At 46.4% G+C, this 16460-nt stretch overlaps 1 protein-coding gene across 1 annotated transcript in view; it reads left to right on the plus strand.

The window, feature by feature from the left end:
• The first annotated feature begins 684 nt into the window (after positions 1-684).
• Positions 685-16460, plus strand: part of RAB8B (RAB8B, member RAS oncogene family) — a 49803-nt gene continuing 34027 nt past the window's right edge. The window contains exon 1 of the mRNA XM_040343073.1: positions 685-958. Within this exon, the coding sequence (XP_040199007.1) occupies positions 835-958 (124 nt within the window). The 5' untranslated portion in view covers positions 685-834. The remainder of the gene's footprint in view (positions 959-16460) is intronic.

Here is a 16460-nt window from a genome sequence, read left to right on the forward strand (position 1 = left end):
TCGTGCGTTTTCACTTTAGTGGACGGCCCCATGTGTGAGAAACCTGGAAATTAAATCTCAGACTATTTTCCAAAACGGCGGTACCATGCGGGGGCAGATCAGGGTTTTGAATCATGTGCCCGGGTTTCAGACGGACTGAACCCTCCACACAATATTCTCACAGGAATGTGGCTCAGAACTGTTCCTGCCAGGAGGGTGAGGGGGCACTATGCACGCCACATCACTATTTTCTTTGGAGTGCCCAAAGGTGTCCCAGGTCTGTTTATTAGAAAATTGCTGTGTGCCGCTAAAGTGTTCAGGTTTGACTTGAAGAAAACGTGGCAACCATGGCCTAGTGTGAGGAAGGACATTGTAAAGCAAACATCACTGTCATTAGAACAGAGAGCAGGATGAACAAAGCTGACTGGATACTTTGGTGTATTTTTTTTCTCCACATAGTTACACTTTATTTTGATATGGCCTGTCAATTCTCATTTCGCACACTAGAGGGAGTCCTAGCGCTATAATCATCCACTTCCAGATGGTGGTACTACACAGAACACACACACAGGGCGTGGCCTCTGGTCAGCACAGCCTGCATAGAGAGGACTACATTGCCCGCTTTGCCTTGCGCCAGGACAGCTAATTAGACTGAAGAGGCGGGGATAGCGTGGGCGCGTCACCCGTCTCCGGGGTGACGCCGGACTTCGGGGTCCCGCCTCTCCTTCTCTATTGGCGAGCGGGTGGAAGGAAAGGTGACGTCATCGGTAGAGTCCCCCGTACCGGAATCCTATTGGTGTGAGCGGTCCCGGCGGGCCGGCGGTGGCTCCTGTTCCCAGGGAGGAAAGTGTGAAGATGGCGAAGACGTACGACTACCTGTTCAAACTGCTGCTGATAGGGGACAGCGGGGTGGGGAAGACGTGCCTGCTCTTCAGGTTCAGCGAAGACGCCTTCAACACCACCTTCATCTCCACCATCGGTGAGTGCTATGGCCACACCCACCGCTCACTTCCTTCCTCCATCCATCCATTGCTGTGCTGCTCCCCGGGTCACCTATAACGGTTCTGCCCAGCCACAACCTGCTCTCCTTCCCTGCTACTATTCTCCAGGCTTCATAGAGCCCAGAGCAGGCAGTATGGAGTGCGTAGAGCCCAGAGCGGGCAGTATGGAGTGCGTAGAACCCGGAGCGGGCAGTATGGAGTGCGTAGAGCCCGGAGCGGGCAGTATGGAGTGCGTAGAGCCCGTAGCGGGCCGTATGGAGTGCGTAGAGCCCGTAGCGGGCCGTATGGAGTGCGTAGAGCCCGTAGCGGGCCGTATGGAGTGCGTAGAGCCCGTAGCGGGCCGTATGGAGTGCGTAGAGCCCGTAGCGGGCAGTATGGAGTGCGTAGAGCCCGGAGCGGGCAGTGTAGAGTGCGCAGAGCCCGGAGCGGGCAGTGTAGAGTGCGCAGAGCCCGGAGCGGGCAGTGTAGAGTGCGCAGAGCCCGGAGCGGGCAGTGTAGAGTGCGCAGAGCCCGGAGCGGGCAGTGTAGAGTGCGCAGAGCCCGGAGCGGGCAGTGTAGAGTGCGCAGAGCCCGGAGCGGGCAGTGTAGAGTGCGCAGAGCCCGGAGCGGGCAGTGTAGAGTGCGCAGAGCCCGGAGCGGGCAGTATAGAGAATTTGCAGGGTCCGGAGCGGGCAGTATAGAGGGTGCGCAGAGCCTAGGGTGGGCAGTATAGAGGGTGCGCACGGCCTGTAGCGGGCAGTATAGAGGGTGCGTAGAGCCCAGACTGGGCAGTATGGATACCATAGAGCCCGGAGCGGGCAGTGTAGAGTGTGCAGAGCCCGGAGCGGGCAGTATGGAGAATTTGCAGGGTCCGGAGCGGTCAGTATAGAGGGTGCGCACGGCCTGTAGCGGGCAGTGTAAAGGGTGCGCAGAGCCTAGGGTGGGCAGTATAGAGGGTGCGCACGGCCTGTAGCGGGCAGTATAGAGTATATAGTGATGCAACAGGAAATCCCTACAAAGTAAGAGGTTCCCCTTCTACACTTAGTTTACACAAATTAAAATGGGGGGGCTGAACGGTATTAGACTCTGCATTGTGCTAAAACAGCTGTTTGATCCTGTCTCCCCCGATCCTCCCCTTCTTCCACTGTCCTCAATATATTTTCTGATAATACAGAGCCAAGCCAGCCTATGCTCAGTTTGCTGTGTATTGCTAGAGTTTTTTTTTTTTTTTACTATTATTATTATTATTATTATTATTGTTGTTGTTGTTGTGTTTTTTTTTTTTTTTTTGGGGGAGGGTGCATGTGATCAGCACAGGGCCAAGGGGTGAGGAGTCAGGGGTCCTGCAGTCTCAGGACAGTCGGAGGAGAATGAAAACTCCTCCTACAAGCTTTAACCAGATTAACCATCACTGTGGGACTACACATATCACTGGTCTTATGGTTATCATACCCATAAGGCTTATAGCGCAACTCCTTCTTTATTATTAAGCTTTAACCAGACACCGATGGAAGTCACAAGACTGCTATATACTGCTGATGAGAATGGGTATTTAGCCGTTTATATTTCCATGTTCTGTGTACTGTGGGAGTTTAGATTTAGTGAATGCAGGGTCCTGGGTTTAGTAACACGTTAATGAAATGTCGCTCTGAGGTTTTAATAAAGTTGATTTACAAAGAAAAAAGTGCAATGGACTGCAATTGGCAGTGCTTGTATCCCACTGTGCTGCATTGACTGGTGTGTATTCTCCTCAAATTCAGTAACGGACAGGACCAGCTTCCAATCGTGACAGTGGTCACATGATTGCTGATCCTTCCCACCCCTATACATTCGGAACTATTTGAAGGGACACCAGGGCAGGCAGGAAGAGGTTAAGCCTCCTGTGTGCCTGACAACTGCACCCCCCCTCTGAAAAGTGATCCACTGCACACCACTCTTTGAAGAGCGTCGCATATAAACAGGCTCCTTAGTTCACAGTCGCCTTTTGTTCTGGAGACACCTGGAAAGTCTGGAGGTGGTTGTACACGACACAATCTGGTTGTACAGTCTTCATTATGGTGGTCATACACCTAACGATCTGATGGAAGGATTCTTCATGGGATCGGATCCATGAATAATGGAAAAGACACGCGCTGCGTTTATCAGTAAAACGGATTGATTTCATTGCAATTCTGCTGAGTGGTCCTGATAGAAAATCCGATTATAGGGAATGTAGATTGGTCGGCACGATGGTCAAGTGGCACATCGATTGATCTTTTCAAACTTCAGATTGGACTATAAATCTATCGAAAATACGATCGTATATAAAATCGGTCCGTCTATGATCACCATAAATCATGGCATCTTACTGGAGCGGATGAGATCTGTCTTGGGTATGAGCGGGTCGGCTCTGCCATGGGTGGGTAGAGTTCAGGGAGTCAAGACCGGCCCCTTTTCAAGTACACCGCCCTGGACTGCGGAGTGCCACAGGGCTCTGCCTTGTCACCCCTGCTGTTTCATATCTATGTGAGGCCCCTTGCCAACCTGCTAAAGTCCCACGCCGTCCAGTACCATGTTTATGTGGACGACACCCAGGTCTACCTGAAGATTCCTAGGAACCAGATGGCTGATGCCACCCTAGCCAGCTGTTTGGAGGCCATCAACACATGGATGTCTGCCAACTTCCTGAAACTTAATGGGGGGGGGGGAAAACTGATGTGATCATTTTCAGCGACCACCTTGGCCTCCCTCATTTGGTCCTGCTCCGGAGGTGGCCCCCCAGGTCTGGGATTCGGGTTTAACCCTGGCTCCTCGGGTAAAGAAAAGGTCATCGGTGCATGGCACTGGCAGCTAAAACTCCTGAGGGGGCTGTTTTAAATATCTGGATATCTCAGACAGAAAAACTGCCATCTGTGCCACGATAGGTAGCTGCCCAGACTACTGCAACTGTTAGTGCGGAAGCTTCAACTTATTTAAAATGCTGCGGCAAGGAAGTTGAGGGATCATATCACCCCTGTCCCCTGTGCCTTGCATTGGCTGCCGATCCACTATCGCACCTTATTTAACCACTTAATCACCAGGCCTATTTTGGCACTTCTCTCCATGTAAAAATCACAATTTTTTTGCTAGAAAATTAATCAGAACCCCCAAACATTATATATATATTTTTTTTTAGCAGACATCCTAGGGAATAAAATGGCAGTCATTGCAATACTTTTTGTCACACCGTATTTGTGCAGCGGTCTTACAAGCGCACTTTTTTGGGGAAAAATCACTTTTTTGCATTAAAAAATAAGACAACAATAATTTTTGCCCAATTTTTTTATATATTGTGAAAGATAATGTTACGCCGAGTAAAATGATACCCAACATGACACGGTTAAAAATTGCGCCCGCTTGTGGCATGGCGTCAAACTTTTACCCTTAAAAATCTCGATAGGCGACGTTTAAAAAATTCTACAGGTTGCATTTTTTGAGTGACAGAGTAGGTCTAGGGCTAGAATTATTTCTCTTGCTCTAACGATCGCGGCGATACCTCACTTATGTGGTTTGAACACCGTTTTCATATGCGGGCGCTACTCGCGTATGCGTTCGCTTCTGTGGGCGAGCTCGTCGGGACGGGGCGTTTTTAAAATTTTTTTTTTTTGTTTTCTTATTTATTTTTATAATTTTTTACACTGAAATAATAATAATAAAAAAAAAATGATCACTTTTATTCCTATTACAAGGAATGTAAACATCCCTTGTAATAGAAAAAAGCATGACAGGTCCTCCTTAAAAATGAGATCTGGGGTCAAAAAGACCTCAGATCTCATATTTAGACTAAAATGCAAAAAAAAAAAAAAAAAAAATTTAAACAGTCATTTTTTCACTTCCGCCCAGCAGAGCTATGGGGACGGGCGAAGGAGATTTTTCCTTCAGTCTCGTCCTCAGTCAGCAGCCGAACGGTCCCGATCTCCTCCGCCGCTACCGACGGCTCCGGTAAGCGGTGGAGGGCGCGGGAGGGGAGGGCCCCTCTCCCGCCACCGATAATGGCGATCTTGCGGCGAATCCGCCGCGGAGACCGCCGTTATCGTTTACAGGACCGTTGGCACTAAAGATCGATACCTCGGTTGTGGCAGCTGCTGCCGTTACCGAGATATCAATCTTTAAAAACAGGACGTATTTTGGCAATGGGCCGGTGGTTAAGGCAGGATGTATTATGTTTAACCACTAGAGGCCCGCACTATAGCCAAATGACGGCTGCAGCGTGGACCCCAACTGCCGGGAGGACGTCAATAGACATCCTCCCCTTTGCACGCGCCCCCTGAAGGGCTGTGATCACGAGTCACTGAGACTCGGGTGATCCGAGTAAGGGGCCACGCCTGGCCCCATTACCACGTGATCAGCTATCAGCCAATGACAGCTGATCACGTGATGTAAACAATATGCGCTAATCGTGTTTTATTTATTTTATTTTTTTCCGCGCTGACAGCGTGAGGAGAAAAAAAAAGCAGATCATCGGCTCCTGCATAGGGGACAACAGTCCCCAGTGAAAGGGGCACACCAGTGCCACTTGTCAGTGCCCATCACTGCCACCTATCAATGTCTACCAGTGGTGCCAGTCAGTGCCTCATTAGTGCCACCTATCAGTGCTGCATATCAGTCTCACCTACCCGTCCTGATCAGTGCCCATCACTGCCACCTATCACTACCCATTCTCAGTGCCACCTATCAATGCCCTTCAGTGCTGCCTATCAGGCCCATCAGTGCAGCCTCATCAGCGTACATCAATAAAGGAGAAAAATTACCCGTGTACAAAATTCTATAACAAAATCTAAAACGGTTTTGTATTTTTTATTCTTTTTTAAATTCGTTCTTCTTTTTTTATTTTTTTAACAAAAAATAAAAACCACAGAGGTGATCAAATGCCACCAAAAGAAAGTTCTATTTGTGGGAAAAAATTATAAAAATTACAGCTGTCAAAAAAAGCAGCTGACGATGTTTAGCAACAACATTGCTCAGTGCTGAAAGATAGATAAAAAGAAACATTGAGGCCGATTTACTAAAGGAAAATCCACTTTGCACTACAAGTGCACTTGGAAGTACAGTCGCTGTAAATCTGAGGGGAAGATCTGAAATGAAGGGAAGCTCTGCTGATTTCATCATCCAATCATGTACAAGCAAAAATGCTGTTGTGTTTTTTTTTTTTCTTGCATGTCCCCCTCAGATCTACAGCGACTGCACTTCCAAGTGCACTTGTAGTGCAAAGTGGATTTGCCTTTAGTAAATAAACCCCATTGTATCTTTTGTTCTTTTAGAGATCAAAGGGATGAACTTTGGTCTGAGACAGAGCAGCTGTGCCATTGGCTCCTGCAGCTGTCAAAGTCAGCCAGCCAGCCAGCCAATCGGGAAAGAGGGGTTGGGGCTGCATGTCTGAATGGATACACAGAGCTTTGACTCGGCTTGGGTGTCCCCTGTAGCAAGCTGCTGGCTGAGGGGGCACTCAAAGGGAGGGGCTAGGAACAGCAAAGAGGGACCCATAAAGAGGAGGATTTGATCTGCTTTGTGCAAAATCAACTGGACAGAGGAGGTAAGTATAACATGTTTGTTTTTTTATTTGTATTTTTTTCCCTTTACAATCACTTTAAACACCAGGCCTTTTTTTTTTACACTTATTGCTTACAAGTAAAAATCCTGTATTTTTTGCATATATATATATATATATATATATATATATATATATATATATATATATATTATAATATATTTTTTTAGCAGAGACCCTAGAGAATAAAATGGTGGTTGTTGCAATATTTGATGTCACTGTATTTGCGCAGCGGTCTTTTAAACGCATTTTTTTTTTGGGCGAGGGGAAATGTACGCATGAAATAAAAAAATAAAAAAAACTGAACTGTAAAGTTTAGCCAATTTTTTTTTTTACAGTTTTTTTTTTTTTTGTATAATGTAAAAGATGATGTTACGTCGAGAATCATGATCTTTTTTCTAAGCAAAAAAATGTATTCTCATTTTGTCCAGATTAGTGCAGCTCTACTATGTTCCTACATACAGTGGCACCATGGAGAATGAACATGGCCACCCTCTAACAGGAAGTCAGGTCACCGCAGCAAAAATTTATTTGGAGGCGGCTGAGGGGGATCAAAGTTACTTTTCTGACTCAAGAATATATATTTGAATTATACAGTACAGACCAAAAGTTTGGACACACCTTCTCATTCAAAGAGTTTTCTTTATTTCCATGACTATGAAAATTGTAGATTCACACTGAAGGCATCAAACTATGAATGAACACATGTGGAATTATACATAACAAAAAAGTGTGAAACAACTGAAAATATATTTCATATTCTAGGTTCTTCAAAGTAGCCACCTTTTGCTTTGATTACTGCTTGGCACACTCTTGGCATTCTCTTGATAAGCTTCAAGAGGTAGTCACCTGGCGCAGCACCCCATCACTCTCCTTCTTGGTCAAATAGCCCTTACACAGCCTGGAGGTGTGTTTGGGGTCATTGTCCTGTTTGAAAAATAAATGATGGTCCAACTAAACGCAAACCGGATGGAATAGCATGCCGCTGCAAGATGCTGTGGTAGCCATGCTGGTTCAATATGCCTTCAATTTTGAATAAATCCCCAACAGTGTCACCAGCAAAGCACCCCCACACCATCACACCTCCTCCTCCATGCTTCACGGTGGGAACCAGGCATGTAGAGTCCATCCGTTCACCTTTTCTGCGTCGCACAAAGACTCTGGGGTTGGAACCAAAGATCTCAAGTTTGGACTCATCAGACCAAAGCACAGATTTCCACTGGTCTAATGTCCATTCCTTGTGTTCTTTAGCCCAAACAAGTCTCTTCTGCTTGTTGCCTTTCTTTAGCAGTGGTTTCCTAGCAGATATTCTACCATGAAGGCCTGATTCACACAGTCTCCTCTTAACAGTTCTAGAGATGTGTCTGCTGCAAAAGGTGGCTACTTTGAAGAACCTAGAATATGAAATATATTTTCAGTTGTTTCACACTTTTTTGTTATGTATAATTCCACATGTGTTACTTCATAGTTTTGATGCCTTCAGTGGGAATCTACAATTTTCATAGTCATGAAAATAAAGAAATGAATGAGAAGGTGTTTTTTTTTTTTTTTAACCAAAGTTTAGTGTGAACTTCAGAGTCCAACTATTTTGTAATAAAAATAATAATTGTAGAGGCACTACAAAGAAAAAAAAAAACAGGTGTAAATTCATTACAAATACAGAACATATTTTATTTTTAGTAACTTTCAATTATATACAAGCCATAGATCTACTCATGTGCTTCTTAAAGCAGAACTAAAAGGAGTGAGATACTTACCTTTCCTCCAATGGCCTTGTCTTTTGCCAACACCTTCTGTGTGCCGATCTTTGGCTGCCTTAATTGGCCGTCACAAGATGTCAGCCAATCATTTCGGCACACTGACCCGGTGCTGTAAGCTGAGCTGCTCATGCACAGCTAGGTTTACAGTGCCAGAGAAGACGGCGAGCAGGCAGGTAGGGGAGCGGGGCTGTGATGGTGAAAGGGGAGCGGGGCTGTGATGGTGAATGGGGGAGCTGGGGGGCTGCGGTATGTATGAATGGGGGAGCTGGGGGGCTGCGGTATGTATGAATGGGGGAGCTGGGGGGCTGCGGTATGTATGAATGGGGGAGCTGGGGGGCTGCGGTATGTATGAATGGGGGAGCTGGGGGGCTGCGGTATGTATGAATGGGGGAGCTGGGGGGCTGCGGTATGTATGAATGGGGGAGCTGGGGGGCTGCGGTATGTATGAATGGGGGAGCTGGGGGGCTGCGGTATGTATGAATGGGGGAGCTGGGGGGCTGCGGTATGTATGAATGGGGGAGCTGGGGGGCTGCGGTATGTATGAATGGGGGAGCTGGGGGGCTGCGGTATGTATGAATGGGGGAGCTGGGGGGCTGCGGTATGTATGAATGGGGGAGCTGGGGGGCTGCGGTATGTATGAATGGGGGAGCTGGGGGGCTGCGGTATGTATGAATGGGGGAGCTGGGGGGCTGCGGTATGTATGAATGGGGGGAGCTGGGGGGCTGCGGTATGTATGAATGGGGGAGCTGGGGGGCTGCGGTATGTATGAATGGGGGGAGCTGGGGGGCTGCGGTATGTATGAATGGGGGAGCTGGGGGGCTGCGGTATGTATGAATGGGGGAGCTGGGGGGCTGCGGTATGTATGAATGGGGGAGCTGGGGGGCTGCGGTATGAATGAATGGGGGAGCTGGGGGCTGCGGTATGTATGAATGGGGGAGCTGGGGGCTGCGGTATGTATGAATGGGGGAGTGGGGCTATGGGGGGGCTGTGATGTGAAAGGGGGGGAAGGGAACGCTGCTCTGAGGGGGATTTTGATGTGTAGGGAGACTGAGCACACTGATGTAAGGACATGGATTGTGATATAAGATGTGAAGGATCGTTGTACAAACATGCAATGCAGACCTCTCCTGGAAGAAAATTTCCCTGATTAGACCTCCATGAATTTGAATTCAATAGTCCTGGGTAGGGAGACCAAACTCTAGGCTCTCCATGCAAGAGTGACTCCATAGGATGCTGCAAGAGAAAGGAGCCACCCTGAAATAAACATTGGGGTAGTGGTCATGGCACCGGCTTAAACTGGAACCTAGACGAGGATTACACGATAAAAAATCTGTGTACTCAGGAAGTGATTAAATCAGCTGCCGAAGGTGCTTAAAACTGTGGGCTTAATACCACTTTAGGGCCCGTTCTCACCATGGCTCTTTTTGTACACGGGAACATTGTTACTGCTGTATTTTTGTTGTTGCCGTGTATTGCAATGCTGCATACACACATTTATCTGTTGTGCACAGCAAGGTAATGCTAAATGGGAGCTGAGGAAGAAGTTATGAGACGGTGGACAGAATGAAGCCTCCCCAGTACTTCATTGTGCTTCTGTTTGGAGGGAGAATTGGTCTCCTTGATAAATCTCTCTCAGACCTGAGCACATGTGTCTCTGTTGGCTGCACCGGGTCGCAGATGGACAGAAAAACTGGTGCAAAGACTTTGCCAAATGAGAAGCAGCTTTGCATGTGATTTTGTTGAATGTCCCCCATTGGGTGCTGCAGTGCTCTGTAGAAAATGTGCATTGTGTTTGAGCTTTGCAATGCCATTCAAAGGAATCGCAAAATGCTTACAAATCGCATTGTAATACTGTGTGGTACTGCAGCCATCAAGTATGTTGTTTTTGTTTTGGGGCTGGTGTGAAAGGATTTGCAGGGCAGAGAAGCGGCTCTAAATTTCTTAGAATGCCAAGGTATAGGCTAAACTGTGGGGGGGGGGGGGGGTGTCTCCCACAGTGCAATGGTACAGCAGAAATGATATCTGCAATGCTTATCTCTGCTTCACCCTAATGGCATCTAGCGGCTCTGTGCACCAACAGGCTGTATCTAAAGCTCGACAAATCCCGGGCGCCAGGTCGCCATGGCCACTAGAAATGGTGTCCTGGCGACTTGGCTTGGAAGGTGGGCTTTTTTTGTGAGCTGGTGCCATCTGGTGGTGAGCCGTTGGTATTACAAGTTATTACCACCAGATGTGTGAGCTGGCGCCATCTGGTGGTGGCCGTTGGTATTACAAGTTAAACAGCAATTCTAATGTAATTTTTCACTATTTTTCACTGCCATCTTCTTCCCTTCCCTCTAATTAGAACCCCCAAACATTATATATATTTTTTATCCTAACACCCTAGAGAATAAAATGGCGACCGTTGCAATACTTTCTGTCACGCCGTATTTGCACAGCGGTCTTACAAGCGCACTTTTTTGGAAAAAAATTACACTTTTTTAAATAAAAAAAAAAGACAACAGTAAAGTCATCCCCATTTTTTTTTTATATTATGAAAGATAATGTTACGCCGAGTAAATTCATACCCAACATGTCATGCTTCAAAATTGCGTTCGCTCGTGGAATGCCGACAAACTTTTACCCTTTAAACTCTTCATAGGCGAAGTTTAAAAAAAATCTACAGGTTGCATGTTTTGAGTTACAGAGGAGGACTAGGGCTAGAATTATTGCTCTCACTCTAGCAATCGTGGCAATACCTCACATGTGTGGTTTGAACACAGTTTACATATGCGGGCGCTGCTCGCGTATGTGTTCGCTTCTGCGCGCAAGCTCTTCGGGACGGGGTGTGTTTTCTGGCTCCTAACTTTTTTAGATGGCTCCTAGATTCCAAGCAAATTTGTCAAACCCTGATCTAAATGGTGCCTATGACTGCCCACCTCTAATGGGTGACACTTTAGGACTGGCACGCCCCCCCCCCCCCCACTTTATCTGCATGCCTCAGCTAAGGGCAGATGGATTCCAGGAAGTAAATGAAACATGAATCATATGCCCTTTCTAGCATAGAAAACACAGCTAGAAATACCAGGGTGGTGGTTTTTCAAATCGTTTTTTTCTACCATATAAAACATGGGGGCATGGATGGATTGGCAAGTTTGCTAATAAAAATGAATTGATTCACATTTCCAGTGTTTGGTGCTCAGATACAGTGATGTGCCACATGAATCAGTCTACAAACTGTTCTATAGTGCTAGGGATTTGTCTCTGTACATATTGTTTAACTGTGAGTTGCCCATATCCCCATCCATTGGGACAGGTCTTTAATCATGATGATCAAACTGCATGTATTAAGCAGTATGCCGTATTGGTGGACTTCTGAAATTGTAATACGTTTTTATAATCGCTCAGATCTCAGAACGTGAAGAAACCGCGCTTTTCTAGTTCCGATAAATGTTTTCAGTTTCTATTTATTATGGAACCCCCTTGTGGTCCTATCCGTCCAGATTCATTGTCATACGTTTGTGATACGTTTCCTGCGCAGACAACTGTATGGGTGCGAGTGACTTCATTGTCGGCATATTCTATGAATGGATTCCAATGCAGTTCCTGTTGCATTTTGAATCTGTTGACCTGCAGTTTGCCATCAAGTGCAAAGTACATGAAGTCATATCACAAACACACATTCTGCGTTGTATGGACTTTGGCTCTTCTTTCAGAAAAGGTTTTTATTGGGTCCCTTGTTTTTTCAGCAGTGCAATTAATGTGTGGTATTAACCAATTGGCATTTAGCTTAACGCAAACTGGAAAAGAACAAGATTTTTTCACGATTCTCATACGTGACCAACATGTATCCTCTTTTAAGGCTCATTCACGGCAGATGCATTGGGGCTGTGTTGGCAGCTATTTCCAGCACACCGCCAATGCAATGACAAGGCAAAATACCTGGCTTCTAATGTTCACACTACAACAGTGTGCACTGAAAATACGAATTCTGCTTTTTTTTTTTTACATTTTATTTATTAAGGTTCACTGATACAGCAAATGTCTGTCACTGATACACCTATAGGTCATAGACTTTAAAACATATACAAAATGGAGTACTATAAGACAGGGTTCGACAAAACTCGGTCGCAATTAGCGACCTGGCGCGGGAAAAAAAGCTGGGGTATCCTGTGTCTCCGTGTGCCCCCACCTCGCGATCGCGTTGGGCTGCAGTTTTGCGGCCTTCTACATTACAGAATAACTGGTTGGAGAGAAGCTTCAGAATGGCAAAAATGTTTATTACAAATTATGTGCGCAGACCGCAGTTCCTCTTTAAAGCGGGGGTTCACCCTATCGACGACGAAAAATTTTTTTTTTTCTTTTACCATAAAATCAGGCATTGTAGCGCGAGCTACAGTATGCCTGTCCCGAATTTTTTACCCCCGTACTCACCTTGTACGCGTAGATCGAAGATACCGGGGAATGGGCGTGCCTATGGAGACGGAGGATGATTGACGGCCGGCTCTGGCGCGTCACGCTTCTCCGGAAATAGCCGAAATAGGCTTGGTCTTCGCATAGCCTGTGCGCAGGCGCCGTGAAGAGCCGAGACCTACTCCGGCTGTCTTCGGGGAGAGTGACGTGCCAGGGCCGGCCGTCAATCATCCTCCCTCTCCATAGGCACGCCCATTCCCCGCGGGAGCCGAAAAATACGATCTACGAGAACAAGGTGAGTCCGGGGTTAAAAAAATCGGGACAGGCATACTGTAGCTCGCGCTACAATGCCTGTCTCGATGGTAAAATCGTGTCGGGGGGGGGGTGAACTACCGCTTTAAGACACCCTTCACATCTCTCCATGTAAATCTACACACCAAAAAACACAAATCTTTATCACTGCAATCTGTGTTTTTTAATTTAAAGATGTCCTGACATGACCCTGTGGGTGGAGCACCGCACAGCAATGCTGTTTTTGAATTGTGTCAGTGGGTGCAGGGAGAAGATCGTGGGTTGGGGGGAGAGATGGGAGGCAGGTTACATTTCAAAGGTGAACTTTGCCTTATAAGGTAAAAAAAATTCCCAGTACTCGTAACGCCACCTCATCCGTGTTCTACCTACGTGGGTTCTATCTCAGTGCAGGGATGTACCTGTCTGCAGCGGCACTGGTCCCTCTCTCCACAGGCAGCAGTGGGAGCCATTGGCTCGTGCTGCTGTCAATCAAATCATGGGAGTGGGTGGCGGGGCTAAACCCCATAAGTAGGCACAGCTGTGTTACACATTTCACAGAGCCTGCCTTCTGAACTACAGAGGTGCTGAGAGGAGGAGTTTCAAGACTCAGTGCTTGGAGGCAACAAGTCCTTGGGCTTGTTTCAGCTCATAAAACACCCCACAACAAGCAAAATCCCATTCATTTCAATGGCACCTGCTCACATCTGAGCGTTTTATCACCTGAAGCAAATGCATGAAAAACACCCTAAGCTCAAAAAAGAACATGAGCTTCTTTGGGGCAGTTTACAGGCTTTTTACTGCCTTTTACATCGGTGACCTGAACAAAATCGTGTTAAAAACGCACGACTTTGAAACGTCAGTTGTGAATACAGCCTTAGAAATTGAAAATAAACAGCAGAAGAGAAGCTGCAATGCATGCAGAGGGTATCCAGGACGTTGTGGTAAGAGATGGGCAGCACTCGCAACATAAAAGGAGATTTTTCAAGTAAGCTTATAGAGCAGCCGTCACTAAATGGCGGCCCGCGGTCCGAGTCCGGCCCGAGTGATGCTTCTGCCCGGACCGCAATGCCGCCAGTATAATTTTAATGTCAGCGTTGGTTTGCTGGGGCCGCGGGTTTCCCCAGCAACCAGTGACGCTGTGAGCGCACCGCAGGTCTCGGAGTTGACCAGCTTGCACTCACGGACCGCGAGTAGGGGCTTGACGTCACATGCGCGCCCCGCCCCCTGCTGCTCGCGGGTCCACTCCTGGCTCTCCTTACGAGTATGAGCACGTTGTCACATGCGCGCCCTGCCCCCTTGCTACTCGCGGTCCCGGGCTCCTTATCTCGCAGCATTGCATTCAAGGTATGTGACATGTTTCTTAGTGATCACTGCTGGTCATATGTTTAAAGGTCACGCTATTGGGCACCTTTTTTATGTTAAGGGGCACTCTGATGGACGAATTTTATTTTAAGGGGCACTCTGATGGGTATATTTTTAATCTGCACACTGATGGGCATATTTTGTTAAGGGGCACACTGATGGACACATTTTGTTGTGCCCATCAGAGTGCCCCTTAACATAAAATATGCCCATCTGTGTACACATTAAAAATATACCCATCAGCGTGCCCCTTAAAATAAAATGTGTCCATTAACATAAAAGGTGCCCATCAGCGTGACCCTTATTTTATGTTAAGGGACATTGCTGATGGGGACATTTTTTGTTAAGGGGCACTCTGATGGGCATATTTTATTTTAAGAGCAACACTGATGGGCACATTTTGTATTAAAGGGCACTCTAAATGGCCGATTTTATGTTAAGGGCCATGTTTTGTTGTGCCCATCAGAGTGCCCCTTAATATACATTTTTCCCCTTTCAGGGTGTCCCTTAACATAAAATGTGCCCATCAGAGTGTCCCTCAATATAAAATGTGCCCATGGGCACATTTTATGTCAAGGGGCATGCTGTTGGACATATTTTATGTTAAGGGGCACTCTCATGGGCAAATTTTATGTTAAGGGGCACTCTGATGGGCAAATTTTATGTTAAGGGACACGTTCTGTTGTGCCCAGCAGAGTGCCCCTTAATATAAAATGTGCCCATAAGGGTGCCCCTTAACATAAAATTTGCCCATCAGAGTGTCCCTTAACATAAAATGTGCCCATCAGCGTGACCCTTATTTTATGTTAAGGGGCATGCTGATGGGCACATTTTATGTTAAGGGGGACTCTGATGGGGACACCTGATGTAAAGGAGCGCTGTGATGAGGACACCTAATGTAAAGGAGTGCTGTCATGGGGACACCTGATTTAAAGGGGCGCTGTGATGGGGACACCTGATGTAAAGGGGGACTGTGATAGGGACACCTGTTGTAAAGGGGTGCTGTGATAGCGACACCTGATGTAAAGATCCACTGTGATGGGGACAAATGGGGACTTGAGATTCGGACCTCGGCCCAAAGAAAATTTTAGTGACCGGACCTCCTTGAATTTTAATTCAAGACCCCTGTTATAGAGGATTGACAAAATAAGTATGGTTTGTATTGTATTACAATGCTGTAATGATAAAAAAAAAAAATCTAAGTGTACAGTGCCTTGAAAAAGTATTCATACCCCTTGAAATTTTCCACAATTTGTCATGTTACAACCAAATACTTAAATGTATTTTATATAATAAATGAACACAAAGTGGCACATAATATTGACATGGAAGTAAAATGATAAATGCTTTTTAAATCTGAAAAGTGTGGTATGCATTTGTATTCAGCCTCTTTTACTCTGATACGTCTAACTAAAATCTAATGGAACCAACTGCCTTCAGAAGTCAGCTAATTGGTAAATAGAGTCCACCTGTGTGTAATTTAATATCGGTATAAATACGGCTGTTCTGTGAAGCCCTCAGGTTTGTTAGAGAACCTTGGTGAACAAACCACATCATGAAGGCCAAGGAACACACCAGACAGGTCATGGATAAAGTTGTGGAGAATTTTAAAGCCGGATTATAAAAAAAAAATATATCCCAAGCTTTGAATATCTCACGGAGCACTGTTCAGCCCATCATCCGAAAAAGGTGAAGAGTATGGCACAACTGCAAACCTACCAAGACATGGCCGTCCATATAAACTGACAGGCCGGGCAAGGAGAGCATTAATCAGAGAAGCAGCCAAGAGGCCCATGGTAGCTCTGGAGGGGCTGCAGAGATCCACAGCTCAGGTGGGAGAATCTGTTCACTTTACAACTATTAGTTGTGCACTCCACAAATCTGGTCTTTATGGAAGAGTGGCAAGAAGAAAGCTGCTGTTGAAAGAAAGCCATAAGAAGTCCTGTTTGCGAGAAGCCATGTGGGGGAGACGGCAAATGTGGAAGAAGGTGCTCTGGTCAGATGAGACCAAAATGTTACTTTTTGGCCTGAAAGCAAAATGCTATGTATGGTGGAAAATTAACACTGCACATCGCCCTGAACACACCATCCCCACCGTGAAACATGGTGTTGTGGGGATGCTTTTCTTCA

This window comes from Rana temporaria, chromosome 3, assembly GCF_905171775.1.
Source record: "Rana temporaria chromosome 3, aRanTem1.1, whole genome shotgun sequence".
Classification (NCBI taxonomy): Eukaryota; Metazoa; Chordata; class Amphibia; order Anura; family Ranidae; genus Rana; species Rana temporaria.